Here is an 18,241-nt window from a genome sequence, read left to right on the forward strand (position 1 = left end):
TTTTCCGTGCCCCTCGGGCATTTGTATATACTGTGCTAACTTAAGTATTTTTGTAAGAGTTTTGGTTTGTGCTTAGTACCCTGTCCTCATAAAGAGTACAGGGCTGTTGTGATTCTTAATAAATAACTGTTTATTTTCATAACACTTGTGTGGTGTCCTTTCACTTGGTGTTCAAGGGGTATATGTGTGGTAAACAGCTGGCTTAACACGCCCTCTCGAGTCTTTAGCCTTAGACTGCTCGTATCCACGCTACTAGGATAGCTGGTCTATAAGGTTGACTTACAACCAATCATCAATAAGGGTTGCTGGACTGATACATAGTGTTCACTAGAATAGTGAGCACTGCATATCAGGCCACCTTCTCACAATAAACACAAAGGGCGCCGAGCCGATGGCCAGCGTTCCATATAAACCTTCGAAGCCAAGGCCCATCGACTCGCACAAATCCAGTTCGACATCCGAAAAGGGACAAATGGTTGTCTACGAAACCAAAAGGGCTACGCCCAAAACAGTCGTCGAACCAAAACCTAAAGTAGACCAACCAAAAATAGTCGAGCCGAAGCCCATCGATCCGAAGAAGGGCATTGAGCCGAAACCACAGGCTCCGAGGACACCTCTACAGCCTAACAAGCCGAAACACCCGATAAAGGTTATCAAACCAACAAAACCAATCTGACCAAAAACAGTGGTGCAACCTGTGAAATCCGTCGCACCGACAAAACCTATTGGACAGACACTGCCCATAAAGCCTCAAAAGCTGATCCAGGCACCGAAAGCGGTCGAACCAAAAAAAGGCATCGAACCGAAAAAGGTCAAACAGAAAACATCGGCACCAAGGCAAAAGACTGTGGAAGAGGAGATCATCCATCCAGACCCCTCTACAGAAAATCAGTCTAAACTATATATTGACCCAAATACTGGAAAAGTGACTGCTTACAAAAGGAAGAAAAGACTAGCTCTGCTGAAGACTTTTCTACTATTCCACTCAAAAAGAAAAGAGACTGTGCAACCTCTCCTATTCTTTTCGAGCCCATCTCTCCAGCTATTCCTTCTACTCCACATGCACCATACTCACGCTCTGACTACGAGCCAGATGTAGATTAGGACACAGATGGTAAGTTCGAGGCATGTGGGCTGCTGAATTCATATCTGTGCATAGATCGCCGCCTAGTGTTGGGTCCGGATGATTGCACATTGTTGTCCTGGAAGAGTCTTCGAAGTATCACGAGATAGGTGGCTCCTCCCCTGGACTACAGTGCGCATGGGCATTGCCTCCATCCCCAGATTGTTTTTTTCCGCCATTGGGTTCGGATGTGTTTCGGTTCCCTCTGTCGGAATCGATAGTTGTTTAACTTTCCTAACTTGAGACCAAAAGGTCTTTAGGACTTGCGTCGGTATTGTCCATCGTTCGGGTTTGTTACTTCATCAGCTCCGAACTCTTGCTGCCCCTCCGCGTGCTGTCGGCGCGGACGGGCCTACACTACGCTCCAGACTACTACCATGGAACGAACTCCGTTTAAGAGGTGCCCGGTGTGCACCTCAAAGTATTCACACCTCGACGTGCACCCAGTGTGCAACAAATGTCTGTCGCCGGACCATGACGAGGCCAGGTGTATGGCCTGCTCAAAGTTCCGGTGCAAGAAGACTCAAGCTTCGTCGCGCCGCTAGACTCCAGGCCCACTTATCAGCGCCCCCGCCGGACAACATCTTCGAGGAAGACGTTGGTGACGACACCTTCTTACAAGTTTCGGACTCCAGCCCAGCGTCGGAAGATGAAGACTACGACGCGGGGGACGAGGAGTTTGATGAAGTCGTCGGAGAGGTAGGGGACGACGACGGGGCCATTGCCACCGTGGGGGATAGCTCAGAGGAGGAGCACCCTCAGACTGACTCCGGGGTCAATCCCCATGATACGGCCCAGGTCGAGGGATCGCCTTCGGGCCTTACCCAAGACCTTACTACTCGTCCCACGGCTCCGCCTACGGGCCCGGCCACGGACATTGGTGATGCGCCACTCCCGGTAAAGAAACTGAAAGTGAAACCACCGGGGTCCACACCAACGGTATCGAAAGTGAAAGTCTCACTGTCGGGACTTGAGGCTCCAAAAAAGCCCAAAATGGCCGCCAACATCAAGAGCCAAGCCAAGATGGCCGACCCGAAGACCCTGGTGTCGAAGCCGAAGGCAAAGACGACCGACGCGGCCGCGTCGGCGCCGAAGATGGTCGAGGTAGACGACCCGAAAAGGCCCTCGAAGAAGCGTCAAGACGACCCCAAGGCTCTGGCTGCGCCGATTCCGGCCGTCCAGGGCAAGGGTGGTGACGTGTCGGCTCCGAAGACCGTGCCTTTACTCGCCGACCCGACTCCGGCCTCGGAGGAATCGCTCGACCCGGTCCAGCCCTCACCGTCCTTAACCAAGAAGGTCACGGAGTCCCTTCAACGAATTCGGAAGGACGCAGCGGCCCCGGATCCAAAGAGTGTGGTGCCGAAGCCTGCACAGCAGACGGCCAAGGCGCAGACGCCGATCCGCTTCATGCTGCCGCCGAAGAAGACGCCGAAGGCATTCGCTCCAAGGCCTGGGGACGGGGTGCCCCTGAAGCCGGTGTCGACGCCCAAAGCGTCATTGGTAGTGTCGAAGCTTCGGCTACAGCCACTCGCAGAAGAGGAGCGTCGAGAGGTTGTCATCGACGCCGACACAGGCAAACTTTCTCTCCTTAAGAGGAAAATCACCACGGAGCCGGTGTTGGAACATTTTCGTATTCCACTCAAAAGGAAGTTGGACTCTGCGGGTACTTCTGCCCCTAGGGAGCCTGCATCTCCACAAAATCTAGAACTCTCACCGACTCATTCTAACACTGGGGAAGGTGACGGAGATGAGGAGAACGAGTACAATTATCCAGCGTACTCGGATCCGGAGGAGGTCAACGAACCTTGGTCTGCTGGAAGCGACCCTGTGGACCCTCAGTCGGGTCACGAACCGCAGCTTTTTGCAGCAAAAACTTCTCCAACAGAGGACTCTGCAGCCTTCAATGCTCTGATTGAGAGGGCTGCAGCAAATCATGATGTCGAACTCCATGCGGACCCTGTGGATGTCGATTTTCTGTTTGACACTTTCTCAGTGGCTGAAAAGTCGGTCAAAACATTGCCTATGCTCAAGGGAGTGCTGAAGCACGCGCCAAAGGTTTTCAAGGAGCCCACTCGGGCGCGAGTCATCAATCCTCGTATTGACAAGAAATACAAGGCAGCGCCCACTGATCCAACATACATCAAGGGACACTTGCCACTGGATTAGTTGGTGGTATCCAACGCACGCAAGCGGGCGAACTCGCAGACCACGGGTGATGCTCCTCCCCCAGACAAAGAATCTAAGATCTTTGAAGCCTCAGGCAAACGTATTGCTGCGCAGGCAGCTAATATTTGGCGCATTTCAAACACGCAGGCCCTACTTGCACGCTACGATAGGGCGCACTATGACACCCTTGAAACACTTCTGCAACACTTACCTGATCAGTACAAAGAGGCAGCTGAAATGTTGATTCAGGAAGGGAAGCTCATCACCAATGCTTCCATTAAATGTGCATTGGATGTGGCTGATACCGCCTCCAGGGCTGTAAACACTAGCGTTCAAGCCAGACATACAGACAACCATCTTAAATCAAACAGTTAATCCAGACCACCTGTTTGGCCCTGAAGTGGACGCAACCCTTGAGAAAATGAAGAAAGATACGGACACTGCTAAGTCTATGGGGGCCCTCCAGTCACAGCAGTTTCGGGGTGGTTCTTTTCGCCGCTCCAATAACAGAGGCACCTCAAGGGGTCAGGCATCGCAATCCACGCAGTATTACAAAAGCAACACCCAGACCTCATACACCAACAAGGGTAGAGGTGGTTACAGGGGCAACAACGTCAAAGGCAGGGGACGTGGAAACAACAGCTCCAGGTCCTCCACCACCAACAAACAGTGACGCCTTGTCACTGCCCCCCGACCACACAACACCGGTCGGGGGGAGACTCCAGCAGTTCCTGCCCGCGTGGAAATCCATCACCACGGACAGGTGGGTCAAATCTCTTATTCAGTACGGTTACTGTCTGGAACTCACGTCCACACCACCAAACATACCTCCAAGAAGCCGTCCTATGTCCGGCGAGCACTTGCTCTTGTTGCAGCAGGAGGTCAAAGTCATGCTGCAAAAAGGAGCGATAGAGCTCGTGCCACTGCAAGAAAGGGGAACAGGAGTTTACTCTCTGTACTTTCTAATCCCCAAAAAGGACGGATCCCTCAGGCCCATCCTGGACCTCAGGCCCCTCAACCGGTAAATTCTGTCGGAGCATTTCCATATGCTCATGTTGCAGCAGGTTCTCCCTCTGCTTCAGCAGGGAGACTTCCTGGCTACGCTAGATCTCAAGGATGCATACTTTCACATTCCCCTGCATGCTTCACACAGGAAGTACCTCAGGTTCACAATCCAAGACCAGCACTATCAGTTCAGAGTTCTGCCTTTCGGAGTCACCACAGCGCCAAGAGTTTTTACAAAGTGCCTGGTGACTGTGGCGGCGCATCTACGGCGCCAGAACGTCCACGTCTATCCGTATCTGGACGACTGGCTCATTCAGGCACGTTCGGAACAGCAGTGCGCAAACCACGTGTCCCGCACCATTCATCTCCTGCACGATCTGGGATTCTCACTGAATTACCCAAAATCACATCTCCAACCCGCCCATGTACGGCAGTATCTGGGCGCGACAATAGACACTCTGGCAGCCACTGCGCAGCCAAACTCAGTGAGAATCGCCAGTATCCAGACGCTGATCCAACGATTCAGACCACAGCACTCGCTTCCAGCGAGGGTGTTCATGCAGTTGATAGGCATGATGGCCTCCTGCATCGCCATCGTCCTGCACGCGAGGTTACATATGCGTCCGCTCCAGGAGTGCCTAGCACGTCAGTGGACTCAGGCTCATGGGCAACTAACAGACCTAGTGTTGGTGAGCGGTCGGGCGTACAACTCTCTGCATTGGTGGAATCCACAAAACCTTTGCAAGGGCCGACCGTTTCAGGAGCCAGTGCCACAGATTATCCTAACAACGGACGCCTCTCTTCAGGGTTGGGGAGCGCATGTACTCCACTACACAGTGCAGGGACTATGGACATCACAGCAGAAGAAGATGCACATCAATGTGTTGGAACTGATGGCAATCTTCATGGCCCTAAAGGCGTTCAAAGTACATCTGTGCAACAAGGTCGTGTTGATCCGGACGGACAACATGACGGCCATGTACTACATTCAGAAGCAGGGAGGAACACACTCTCCGCAGCTGTCTCATCTGGCTCAGAGCATGTGGAAGTGGGCCATTCAGAGGAACATCTTCCTCATGGCGGAGCACCTCCCAGGCAAGGACAATCTGATGGCGGACCTGCTCAGCAGGCACAGCCACCAAATGCACGAGTGGGAGATACATCCATCAGTACTCCAACCGTACTTCCAAAAGTGGGGTCATCCAGAGATAGACCTGTTCATCCGCAACAGCTCAACCTGGCGATCTGGCTCCTGAAGTCCTAGAGTTTGGCTACCTCAATCTTCCCCCCGATTGCATGGACATCATTCGGGAGGCAAGGAAGCCCACTACTAGAGCATGTTATGCGGCTAAATGGAAGCGGTTCGTCATTTATTGTGCGAACCACAACATTGACCCGCTGGATGCTTCCATTCAGAACATCATTTGTTACCTGTTCCATCTATACCAATGCAATTTAGCGTATTCTTCCATCCGCATTCACCTGTCTGCAATGGCCGCATACCTCCAGAATAGGCGGCACCTATCACTTTTCAAGGTTCCTGCTATTAAGGCTTTTCTGGAAGGGCTCAAAAGGGTCATTCCACCACGGACGCCACCAGCTCCAGAATGGAACCTCAATGTGGTTCTTACAAGGCTGATGGGTCCTCCTTTTGAGCCACTGCACTCTTGTGAGCTTCAGTTTCTAACTTGGAAGGTGGCTTTCTTGGTAGCAATTACATCGCTACGGAGGGTTAGTGAGTTGCAAGCACTCACCATCCAAGAGCCTTTTTTCCAAGTGCATGCCAACAGGGTGGTGCTCCGCACTAACCCTAAATTTTTGCCTAAGGTGGTATCTCAATTCCACTTAAACCAGACAATCGAGTTGCCAGTGTTTTTTCAAAACCCCGAGTCACTGGCGGAGCGGATGCTCCGCACTCTTGACGTTAAAAGAGCCTTAATGTACTACGTTGACAGGACAAAGGATTTTCGAAAGACCAAGCAACTTTTCGTTGCATTTGCCTCACACCACAAGGGTAACGCTATTTCCAAAGCTGGTATTGCTAGTTGGATCGTGAAATGCATTCAGATCTGTTACGCTAAAGCTAAACGCACTCTCACAATTCCACCAAGAGCCCACTCCACCAGAAAGTTGGGGGCCTCTATGGCCTTCCTTGGGAACATTCCCTTGGAAGATATTTGTAGGGCAGCCACATGGTCTACCACACATACTTTTACTAAACATTACTGTGTAGACGTACACTCCAAACAGCAGGCAGCTGTTGGACAGGCTGTTCTCAAGACACTTTTTCAAACTGCTGCAGCTGGCACGGGCGGCCGCCAATGAGGGGAGCACTGCTATGTATTCTATGCACAGATATGAATTCAGCAGCCCACATGCCTCGAACTGCATATGCTACTTACCAGTATGCATCTGTTCTTGGCATGTAGGGCTGCTGACATTCATATCGCCCGCCCTCCTCCCCGGCGCCTGTAGCAGCTGCAGTATTTCTTATATACGCGCATAGCATGGTCATCACTCACATAGTTCACTCCATCTCTGGCAATGGCTAAAAACAATCTGGGGATGGAGGCGATGCCCATGCGCACTGTCGTCCAGGGGAGGAGCCACCTATCTCGTGATACTTCGAAGACTCTTCCAGGACAACAATGTGCAATCATCCGGACCCAACACTAGGCGGCGATCTATGCACAGATATGAATGTCAGCAGCCCTACATGCCAAGAACAGATGCATACTGGTAAGTAGCATTTGCATTTTGGGTATCCACAAAACCCAGATGTAGACCCCCAACTCAAAACCATGGGGGGGGATGAGCCAGACCCTGATGAGGCTTAACCCATTATAGACTCACCTGCATACCCAGCTAGACCATCACCTACAGAAGACAGTGGCATTCAACTCATTAATAGATAGAGCAGCGCTCTACCATAATGTAGAAATGCATGCAGATCCTATAGAGGAAGAATTTGTTTGATACGCTTGCAACATCCGAAAAAAGTGTCAAAACACTTCCCATGTTAAAAGGGGTCCTAAAGCACGCAAATGACATATTCAAAGACACTGCTAGGGCACGTAAGCGTGCTAATTCTCAAACTACTGGAGAGGCTCATCCTCCTGATAAGGAGTCAAAGATTTTAGAAGCATCAGGCAAGAGAGTAGCTGCTCAAGCAGCAAACTCATGGAGAATTGCCAATACCGAAGCCTTGTTGGCTAGATACGACAGAGCGCACTATGACAGCTTAGAAGCACTTCTCCAACACTTACCTGAGCCCTTCAAACAGCAGGCCGATGAACTTGTCCAGGAGGGAAAGTTCATTACCAATGCCTCCATTAAGTGTGCTATAGACGCGGCAGACACAGCTGCCAGATCTATCAACCTACTAGAAAGGATGGCGGTCTTTCTAGCACTAAAAGCGTTCAAAAAACACTTATGCGACGAGACTGTGATCCGGACGGACAACATGACAGCTATGTATTATATTCAAAAACAGGGAGGAACACATTCCCCACAACTGTCTCATCTAGCTCAAAGTGTGTGGAAATAGGCTCTTCAGAGGAACCTGTTTGTCATGGCAGAACACCTCCCAGGCAAGAACAATCAAATAGCCGACCTGCTCAGCAAGCACAGTCAACGGATGCACGAATGGGAAACTTAGCCCAATGTGCTCCGACCATTCTTCCGGCAGTGGGGGCAACCGGAGATAGATGCGTTTGCCACAAGCGAAAACGCAAAATACCAGTACTTTGCCGCCAGGTTCCCACATCCGCAGTCGCAGGGCAATGCGATATGGATGAACTGGTCAGGCAAATTTGCGTAGGCTTTTCCCCCAGCTCCATTAATACCGTTAGTGGCACGCAAAATACGCCAACATTCACTGACGCTAATCCTAGTTGCTCCCACATGGGCGAGGCAACCATGGTACACACCTTTCTAGAACTGTCAGTGGGGCCTCATCAAAGACTGCGACTCACACCCAATCTTCTAACTCAGAGCCATGGAGAAATCCAACACCCAGATCCGCAACAGCTGAACCTGGCGGTCTGGCTCCTGAAATCCTAGAGTTTGGATACCTGAACTTGCCTCCAGACTGCATGAATATTATCAAGGAGGCAAGAAAACCCACTACCAGGGCATGTTATGCAGCAAAGTTGAAACCATGTCGTCATTTACTGCAGTAACAACAATATTAACCCATTAGATGCTTCTACACAGAACATCATTTGCTATCTCTTGCACCTACAATGTTGCAATTTAGCCTACTCATCCATCAGGATACATTTAGCTGCGTTAGCAGCATACCTCCAAAACAGGCAACACCTTTCACTGTTTAGAGTGCCAGCATTTAAAGCATTTATGGAGGGACTTAAACAAGTAATTCCCCCAAGGTACCCACCTTCACCAGTCTGGAATCTAAACATCGTTTTAACCAGACTTATGGGACCACCTTTTGAACCACTACACTCATGCGAAATACAATTTCTTACTCGGAAGGTGGCTTTCCTTATTGCCATTACTTCACTTAGAAGAGTTAGTGAGCTGCAAGCCCTAACTATTCAAGAACCATTCATTCAAGTACATGGTGCCTGTCGCAGCTGTAGCATTCACTCTTTGCATGGCCATCTCTTACTGTACTATACTCCATCTCTGCCACAATGGCAAAGAACAATCTAAAGATGGAGAGGATGCCCATGCGCACTGTAGTCCAAGGGAGGAGCCACCTATCTCGTGATACTTCGAAGACTCTTCCAGGACAACAATGTGCAATCATCCGGACCCAACACTAGGCAGCGATCTATGCACAGATATGAATGTCGATTCAGAAAAGGGGGTGGTGATGAACAGAGTGTCTGAATTAAGCAGACAGGAACAGACTAATTTGCATGTAGCCAGGTTCTGAGCTGGGATGGTGCAGTGAGCTATAAAACGGTGATGGATCAAGCCCTGATCTTTGGACTGGGTAAGAGTGGTCTGCTCAATTCAGACACTCTGTTCATCACCACCCCCTCTTTTCTGAATCATTTTGTCCACCATAAGCGTGGAAGGGTTTTCTCAGATGTGAGTCCCTTGCTCATTGCACCATTAGGATTCAAACAAGCCGGGCTGACGGCGGCTGAAATGCCAGAAACCGGTCCCCGGTAGCTTGTTTCCTTCCCAGTATAAGAATTGGCTTGGTAGTTTGGTTTCCCCTGTTCCCATCATGCACTGGGACAGGAACAGACTAATTTGCATGTAGCCAGGTTCTGAGCTGGGATGGTGCAGTGGGCTAAAAAACGGTGATGGATCAAGCCCTGATCTTTGGACTGGGTAAGAGTGGTCTGCTTAATTCAGACACTCTGTTCATCACCACCCCCCCTTTTCTGAATCGGATATGAATGTCAGCAGCCCTACATGCCAAGAACAGATGCATACTGGTAAGTAGCATATTCCATTTTTGGTTTCTGAGGATGTAGGTTAGGTTTAGGATTTTGACAGAATATGGCATACTGTCCTCTTATTTAACCCACTCACCTTCTTGTTTAAAAAGGTATTATGCAACAAAAAGCAGGTTTTTTTTCTTCTGGTGACTTATTAGCACTGGTTTTGTCTTGTATTCCTTTTGATTTACTCAAGGCTGCATGTGAACTGGTATTGTTTTGCCAAACCATAAATTAAAGTGTTTTCAGTGTGCTTACAAAACACTAGAAGTGGTATATTTTGAACGTAAACATTTGTTTTATTTTTGGCTTTTTTAAAGTTCAGAATAGTTGACGTCATTGTGGTTTTTAGGGCATTTGATATTCATGATCTCTAGAATCCTGGTTTTGAAGCACACCTGCTGATTGTCAAACACATTTCTCTTTTGTGGGTGGGCATTCTCCTTGGTCACATTTTATTTGCAGCTTCCTGAGCACAAAGTTTGTGAGCAGGCCTGTACATATACAGTAGAATGTTGCAAAGGATTTTCTTTGTGAATGTATATTTCACTGCATGCTACCCTTAGTGCTCTTTCTTTCATTGCCTATTTTATACTAAATTATTATTGATCTATTTCCCTTGTAAACAGAGAGAAACCTCAACCTCTCCAGCACCTGCCACCACTGCAGAGGAAGTAATGCCTACTCAGCCCCTGCCAGTGGCAATGGATGCAGAGAGGACACAGCAAGAAGAGGCAGACGCTGAGCCTTGGGCAGCATCCGTTCCCCCTGTAAGTGGGCACAGTAGCTCTCGAGAACTTGTGGGGATGGGTTGCTCTGCAGCAGGCTCTGTTCCAAGGACTTGGGCGATAGAGTGGGGATCTTTCCAGTGCTATTGACTAAGATAGTGCATTGGAAGATTGCAGTTGGTTAAGACCACTTCTTAATATTAACTGGCGTTGAGAAACGCAGATACAGTGGGACATCTAAAATTATTGAGACCGCAATGGAAATGTGCTCAAACTCTTCACCCTGATCAAATATTTTCACCATGAATTTGGGATGTATTTGGTTTCTCTTCTGCAGACAATGTGCGGATATCTATGAACTTGTCTTTTAAAGCGTCCGTAAATGGCTTGAGGTATTGCTTGTGTTTGCAGCATGGTCCGCACACTCCTGCCGTCTATTGTTGGACATAGATGTTGCAAATAGTTTTTCTTTGAAGTAGAGTTTTCAGTTTCAAGAGGTCTCTTGATACTTCCCCCTGAACCACATATTGCACCAGGACATAAACTACACCTTATATATGTTTTGTCCCGAAGTGCCACACACGTAGCCATTAGAACTGCAATATTAGTCCCGAGACCGCCTGGCACATCAGCATTACTCTAATACACAACACTGTTTGGCGACTGGCATTTACCTTATGAGGGCAGGGTTTACTTTTACAAGCAAGACCACATACCTAATGTAATATACTGTTCTACCACCTTGGTTACATCCCATGCCCTCTCACCACCAAGGTAACTGCATACATCTTAATCGTGAATGTTTACACCGTGGCCATTCTATTGCGGACACTAGCGAGCTTCTCTTGCCCTTTCACCACTATGGTGACTGCATCATCACACTATTGTGCACAGATATCATAAATTTATATTTAGGTTTCCACTTTGCATATGCGACAATTTTGGTTGGCTTCTCATGCATGTCCCCGCAATAAGCTTTATCACCATGGTGTACTCTTCCAGTCTTGGGTACAGGATGCAACGTACTTGACCGGCATCTATCTGTGCCCGGTTAGTCAGGAATACGTTCCACAATACGAGGCAGCACATAACAATATGGTATTTATGGTATCCACTTTACTGTCCGTGATTTAATTAGTATCTATGCATTTGCATTTTTACTGATAAACTGCTCTCATTGCTTTATTATCATTTATTGTTCGTTATTTAACATTTGGGCATTCTTTGTCTCTGTCCTTGTATATTCACCTTTCCAAAATGGCAGCCATGTCTATATTTGACTATTACTGATATATATGAATTAGTCTGTTTTTTTTTATGTATAACAAAAGGCTATGTAAAAAATCTACAATGTTTAATCACTGTGTGATCAAGACAGCGAGTGTGTCGAAATGCGTGACCTGTACACATTTCCTGAGTGTGCGTATTATCTTGGAATCTGCGTCATGTAGGTTTGTGTGTGTACATGTGTATGTATGTTTATGTGTGTACATATATATTATATGTATATTTGTGTGTGTGTGTATGTATGTATGTATATATATATATGTATAATATAGTATTCATATATACTTTTTTATATATTCTGGGGTCCCTGTGCATGGGCAGGAATATTCAGTGCTTAGGACTTTGAGGACATCCCTGGAAGAAAACTAGGATTACAGGTAAGTAACTGATCCATATTGACCGTAATCCCACAAGGCCAATGTGACCCCATTTAAAAAAACGTTCCGCACTTGGGTACAGAGGTGCATTTGTCACCATGTCTCACATCCTGAGTTGGATGAGCTGCAGTCATTTGAAACTCAACCCAGGCAAGACTGAACTGGTCTTGCCTGGGCAGAGTGCACTTAGTTGGAACCCTAGCTTCTGGCCATCTAGCATGGGAACCCCTCTGTCCAAGTCATCTTCTGTTAAGAGCTTGGGAATTTTCATCAGCGAGGATCTCTCCCTGAAAAGACAGGTAGGCGCAGTTGTGTCATCCAGCTTCTTTCAACTGAAGAAAATTAAGAAAATTGCCTGCTTTTTTTTCTCCGGCTGCCCTTACTCAGATCGTCATTTCCCTGGTCCTGTCTAGATTAGACTTCTCCAACAGCCTCTACCTAGGGCTCCAAGCTGGAGAGTTAAAACGCGTCCAGCTGGTTCAAAACCAGGCAGCCAGACTTATTCTGAATCCAACTAAAAGGCAGTCTGTCAGATCAGGGCTGAAACAGCTACACTGGCTGCCTGTCAAGCAGCGAGTAGCTTTTAAAACTGGGTGCATTCTATTTAAGTCCCTACATGACTCTGGCCCTCAGTTTATCAGAGATCTATTCAATAGATATGACCCTTCCCGCAATCTCCGGTCCACTCACAAATCCCTCCTGATCGTCCCCTCTTATAAGAGGAAGCGTCTCGGAGGTCGCTGCTTTGACCATCTTGCAGCCACCTTCTGGAATTCTCTTCCTCTTCAATTAAAACTGAGCGATAACATCCTGAGTTTCAGACACTCCCTTAAAACCTGGCTTTTCTCCCAGGCGTATTGCTGAGCCGCTTCATCTCTTCCTCTAACCGGTGCGTTGTGTTCCTTCTATAGCGCCATGAAGCCCCCGGGCGTACGAGCGCTTAATAAATTCATATTAACATTAACATTTTCGATCTCCTGACCTTTGTTTTCGACAGAAGAGTAGTTGGCTAGACCTTGAACAAACCCTGAAAGCGGTAGAAGGCATGGAGAAACACACTTGACACTGGAGAGAGGTTATTCTGGAGTTTTCTGTCAGGAGGGATCGACATTCAGAGAATGTTTATTGTTAGGAGTGGTATCCCTGGGGTCCCTCAGCGCCATTGTAGAACATGTGTACGCTCTTCATAGAACGTTTACCTTAAATGACAAACATCCAGTCTGCATCTTCTGTTTGCCCCAGTCGTAAATCTGAGGACTGTCCCATGTTTGGTTTTTAAACCAAAAACACTAGTCCAAGGGGACAAAATATTTTGAGCACATTGGTCAAACACAGACATGGCGAGCATGTCAGAAATGGAAAAGCGAAGAAAGAGTGGTCCGTTAATGGAGGAAATGGGTTTCTCTGACAACGATGAGGTAGTCACAGGAGGTCCAGGGGGAACACCTGGAGATTTTCAAAGTCTAAAAGACTCATTGTCAAATCCCTAAGCCCACAGTGCTACATGCCAGAAAAAAAGCTGATCTGTCAAAAGACAAGGCACTCCAGCACACCCCCAAGACATCAAAGCCTGGTTCTTCAAGGGAGGCCAGAGTCATTTAAGTCTAAGCCCTGAACACCAAAGAGATTAACAGTCGTAGGCGCTTAGAGCACTTCCCATTCTACCGGGGAAGAGAAATTCATCAGGAAGGATGAGCCGAAAGGCAGCGTCATGACTTATGAGGATGTTAGTGCAAAAAGGGAAGCACGGAGGTGCTCCATCGTAGGTAAAGCCTCTGGGGGAGCCCAAGACTTCCGGCGACATCGAGAAAAATAAAAGGGCTTCAGAGGTCGCTATAGAGAATTTTATGAGGAGAAAGTGGGCTTTCGAGGAATTGACTCCTCCCTTAAAAAAACCTTGACTGACCGGCATTAAGAGAACTGTAGGACACCCTAACCAAGTAACAGGAAGAATTCACAGAAGAGGGTCTGGGCACAGCGGTAGGGGAAATGGAGGAAGGTATCTTTGCCATCGACCCCGAGGATATAGAAATAGAGCCGCAGAGAAATGTTGTGGGAAGAAGTCGAGACTGACTCTCCTTCATAGGAGGTAGAAGCTTCTCCTTCGAAGCCTTTTCCACCTGATGATATCCAACTGTTAGTGTAGAAGGCAGCTGAAGCTTTTGTATGAGAGGTAGAAATAAAAAAGAGACCAGATTTCACCTCTAAACACTTACTCTAATATAAGAGGAACCAATATATCCCCATGCTCACCAGCATCATACAGCAGGGCAAGGAAGTTTTTGCTAAATCACGGACATCCAAGGCAGTTACACCAAGGATGGAAAAAAAGTACAGCGCTTCAGTGCAAAACCCTAAATATATCTAGGGGGCTGTAGAACCCAATTCTATAATTGCTCTTTTCCTTGATGTGGAGTCAATGTCCTCTGCCTCCATGGACCGCCACCAGACAAAGAAAGTGGAGACAGTAGGAAGGAAGATTGAGAGCTGCAGCCACGGAGTGACTGATGGCCATTTCCACTGCGCTTCTAAATAGGCATGCTCATCAGTACTGGGAGGGTATGGAAGACCTTGTCCCCTCCCTGAGGAATATCATAAAAGCGTGAAGTACATTATCGAGGGGATGGGGGTAACATTGTAAATTCATGCCTAAAATCAGCGTTAGATGCTGCAGATACAGCAGGTAGTAAGCCCACTACTGGGACAGACCTATGGGAGACATGCATGGCTACACATCTCCAAGTTTAAGCTCTCAGTAAAATCTACAATTATTGACAGACACCCCTCCCCCACTCACACCTTAACCACATGGCTGCTGGGCGTTCCACTCCCCCCCCCCCCCCCCCCCCCCCCCCTGTGCTGGAAAATGCCATTTTAGTGGCACCATGACGAGCTCAGCTCGTCATCAGCACACGACACCCGTGGGTGATGACGAGCTGAGCTCGTCATCAGCATCGAAAGGGTTAAACAGGGCATACATGTCTACCCATACATAGACGATTGGCTGGTTAAGACAGACACCTTCCAACTTTGACAGAAGAGCGTGATGCGGATAGTTTCCCTTTATCACACTGGGCTTTACAGTGAACTGGTAAAAATTGTCCATAAACCTACAAACAATAAATCAAAACATTCCTGGAAGCAGACAGCGACATGCAGCTGACTGCGAGGGAGGTAATAAAACTGCCAGTGGCGATTAATTCATCCCGCTAATTCCCAATACCAGGGTTCACATAGGACCATTCAGGAATGGTTATACAATCAATGTAATCAGTGGTCATGCACCTGGGCAGTGGTTGTCAGTCAAGATAAGCAAGATTTTGAGTTGATGGAATGTAGTAAACATGCTCCAGGAAAGACATTTCAAGGCTCCCCTACCACGAAGCATCATTGCCAAGGATGCATCAATGGTGGGCTGTGGAGCATGCATGAATACGTTTGGTAAAAGGGTTCTGGCCAAACGCATTAACTTCCTGGTACTAAAGATTATATTCCGATCTCTAAAAGTCTTCCAAAGTCCGATAAAGGAAAAAAAACTGTGCAAATCCTAATGGACCATAACACAGCAATGTTGTACATCAGCAAGAAGGGGGGAGTTGGGGGGGGGGGGTGGAGAGGCAGTATCTCACCTTCTGTCATAGTTAGCTCAGAAGATTTGGAAGTGGGCCATAGCAGAACAGATGTCACTGCTAACGAATCTCGTCCCAGGAGTAGAAAACGCTGAGGCAGACAGTCTAAGTAGACAAACTGCATGAACACAAATGGAATGTAAAACAGTCCATTTTCAGTCTACGGGGAACACCAGACATGGATCTCTTCGCAACAGTAGACCTTAAAAATGCCAGGGCTTCGCATCCAGGCACTACCATCCAGAATCATTGGGGAATGACCTGTTGATAAGTTGATACATGATCTTTGCGTATGCTTTTCCACCAATGTCACTGATCTCAGCAGGTATAGAGAAGTCCAAGATCTCAGCCCAGGTGCAGCGGTGCTTTTCCGCATCGCGTGCCCTGTTGGTTTCAATGGGAAATGGTCCTGGGAAAAAGAGGCTGCAAGCAAGGACTGGGTGGGGGGAGTCTGGTTATGCCCACAGTGTTGCTTTTAGACATCTGTTCCGTGCTGTGTAATACACTTTCTGTTGAAGGGGGCCTATATAAAGAGGCTGTAAGCAGCAACTGGAAGTTCAGTCTGGAAAAACCTGGGGGGAGGGGGTTCATCTCTGGAGGGTCTTGGGCCTCGTTGGCTAACTTCTGCTCGGGCTGGGATTCATGGGTACAATGGTGCTTTCCAGTGTCAGGTTTTCAGTCTGTAGTTCTTGTTGTTCTTCTTGGGTGCTCACAGGGTGCAGGCAAGTAGCTCTTACTCCACGGTAGATGTTTGTTGCACCTTGACATGCTGGCAGGCCTCCCAAGCTTTTGGAGGCAGAGCAGCTGCAGCACGAGTCGTCTTTGGTGCAGTTGTTGACAGCAGGAAGGCTGGCAGGATTGGAGCCAAGTCCATTGCTGCTCATCAGTTCTTTCTCTGTGTGGCTCTTTGGTGTCCTTCTTAGGTCGACGGAATCTGCTCTGCGGGTGCCAGGGGCTTCCCTAAATAATAGATTTAAGAGGCTTAGGGGGACTGAAGGGTTTTAGTCAATGGTCAACTTACCCTTAGGGTCACTATACACCTTATGGGACCACTTCCTGTGGAAAAACGGGTATAACTCTGTCCCAGTGTTCCTAATGCTGCCATCACCAATATGGTGGCATTTTCCTAAAGGGGCGCACATCAGGCAGCTCATCTTAGGAGTGTGACTGGCCTGGTAGTTCACCACGTCTCCCTGAATATCAAATTTCCGGCCAGTCTAGGGAGGGCGGGTACAGATTTGAAGTGCTTTGAACATTTATAGTGGGGTTAGGGAGATTAGATCAGGATTATTTAAAGGAGTGGGCTTTGGCGGCTACAACACGAGATGGATAGTGGGACATTGAGTCACGCTTGTTCATTTCGCGACCACAGGGAGGTTGTGATAGGCTAATTTCAAGAGGCGGGGTAATGCAACTAGAATTCAAGTTGACAGGGGAAACACGTAATGAGTTTATCGCCTCACAAGAAGAAAGTGGTCTTGAATGAAAGCGTTTTGAATACAGCTACTAAAGGTATGAGAAGCAGTACATTCAATTAGGGGTACGAAGTATGGGTGAGGATCAGTGCTGAGCGAAATGAAGGGTGAAGACTAGGGGACTGTAGATAAGGAAGGAAAACGGGTAATTTGGAAAGTATTTCAGGTACAATGGCGGAGGAATATAGTTCCGCGTGTAGAGGGAAAAGCGCTGCATAACAGGGCATGGACTTGTTTGTATAATAACTGCATAAGTGTTCAAGGGATGGAATCCTAACAGTAATGTTTTTTGTTTTTTTTAATTTGTTGAAAACCCCTGAAGAAGGGCTTTTAATGAGCCCGAAATGCATTGGGTGCAGAAAGAGCTGCAACTAAGAATGTTTGTTTGTGACACGTGCCCGGAAAAAGGCTTGGATTAGCATATCCGTGGCATTTGAAGCGGTTAAAGACATTTCTATCCCATTTGTGTGAAGTAAAGAAATAAATGAACTGATGTAAATGTTTGGCAATACTTGGATTTATTGTTGCGCCGGGCATACGAATGTAATTTTGCTCCTTTTTTTGATGTTCAAACAGGGATGTGTGCCATGTCATGTTTTCGCTTTTATCTGCACCAAGAAAGGCAACCTGCAATGGCAATCTGCATGAATTAGGAGAAGGGTCCCTTAGGGTGACACAATAAATGCTTCAGCCATTAGGGACCCTCTTTAGTATTCATGCCCCGAGTACTCGAGGTGCCGTTTACTAGGGACTTACAGGGATGATAATGGTATGACAAGTTAAGGGGGGGGGGCAATTGTACAGTTTAGGGAAAGATTTGCCAGTAGGGACCTGGTTAGCTGGACACCCAGTGCACTTCTGCCAAAATTGTATCAGATACTAGATAAAAGGTGGAGTGACCATCTCAAAAAGGGGCACTTTTCTACACAGTCTACATTCAAAAGGGCTTTCTTGCAGGGTACAAGGGATACCCTTCCACCTTGACAAAGCATGCATATGTATGCTACAGTTAAGCTGGTTAAAGTAGGAACCAC

General features: G+C 47.8%; 1 protein-coding gene across 9 annotated transcripts in view; it reads left to right on the plus strand.

The window, feature by feature from the left end:
- The window catches only part of BAG6 (BAG cochaperone 6), a 371,215-nt gene that overhangs the window by 312,157 nt on the left and 40,817 nt on the right, over positions 1-18,241 (plus strand). For all 9 annotated transcript variants that reach the window (XM_086924623.1, XM_086924622.1, XM_086924621.1 and 6 more), the window contains one exon: positions 10,341-10,481. In XM_086924623.1, coding sequence (XP_086780749.1) covers positions 10,341-10,481 — 141 coding nt within the window. The remainder of the gene's footprint in view (positions 1-10,340; positions 10,482-18,241) is intronic.

Source organism: Lissotriton vulgaris, chromosome 5, assembly GCF_964263255.1.
Source record: "Lissotriton vulgaris chromosome 5, aLisVul1.2, whole genome shotgun sequence".
NCBI lineage: Eukaryota > Metazoa > Chordata > Amphibia > Caudata > Salamandridae > Lissotriton > Lissotriton vulgaris.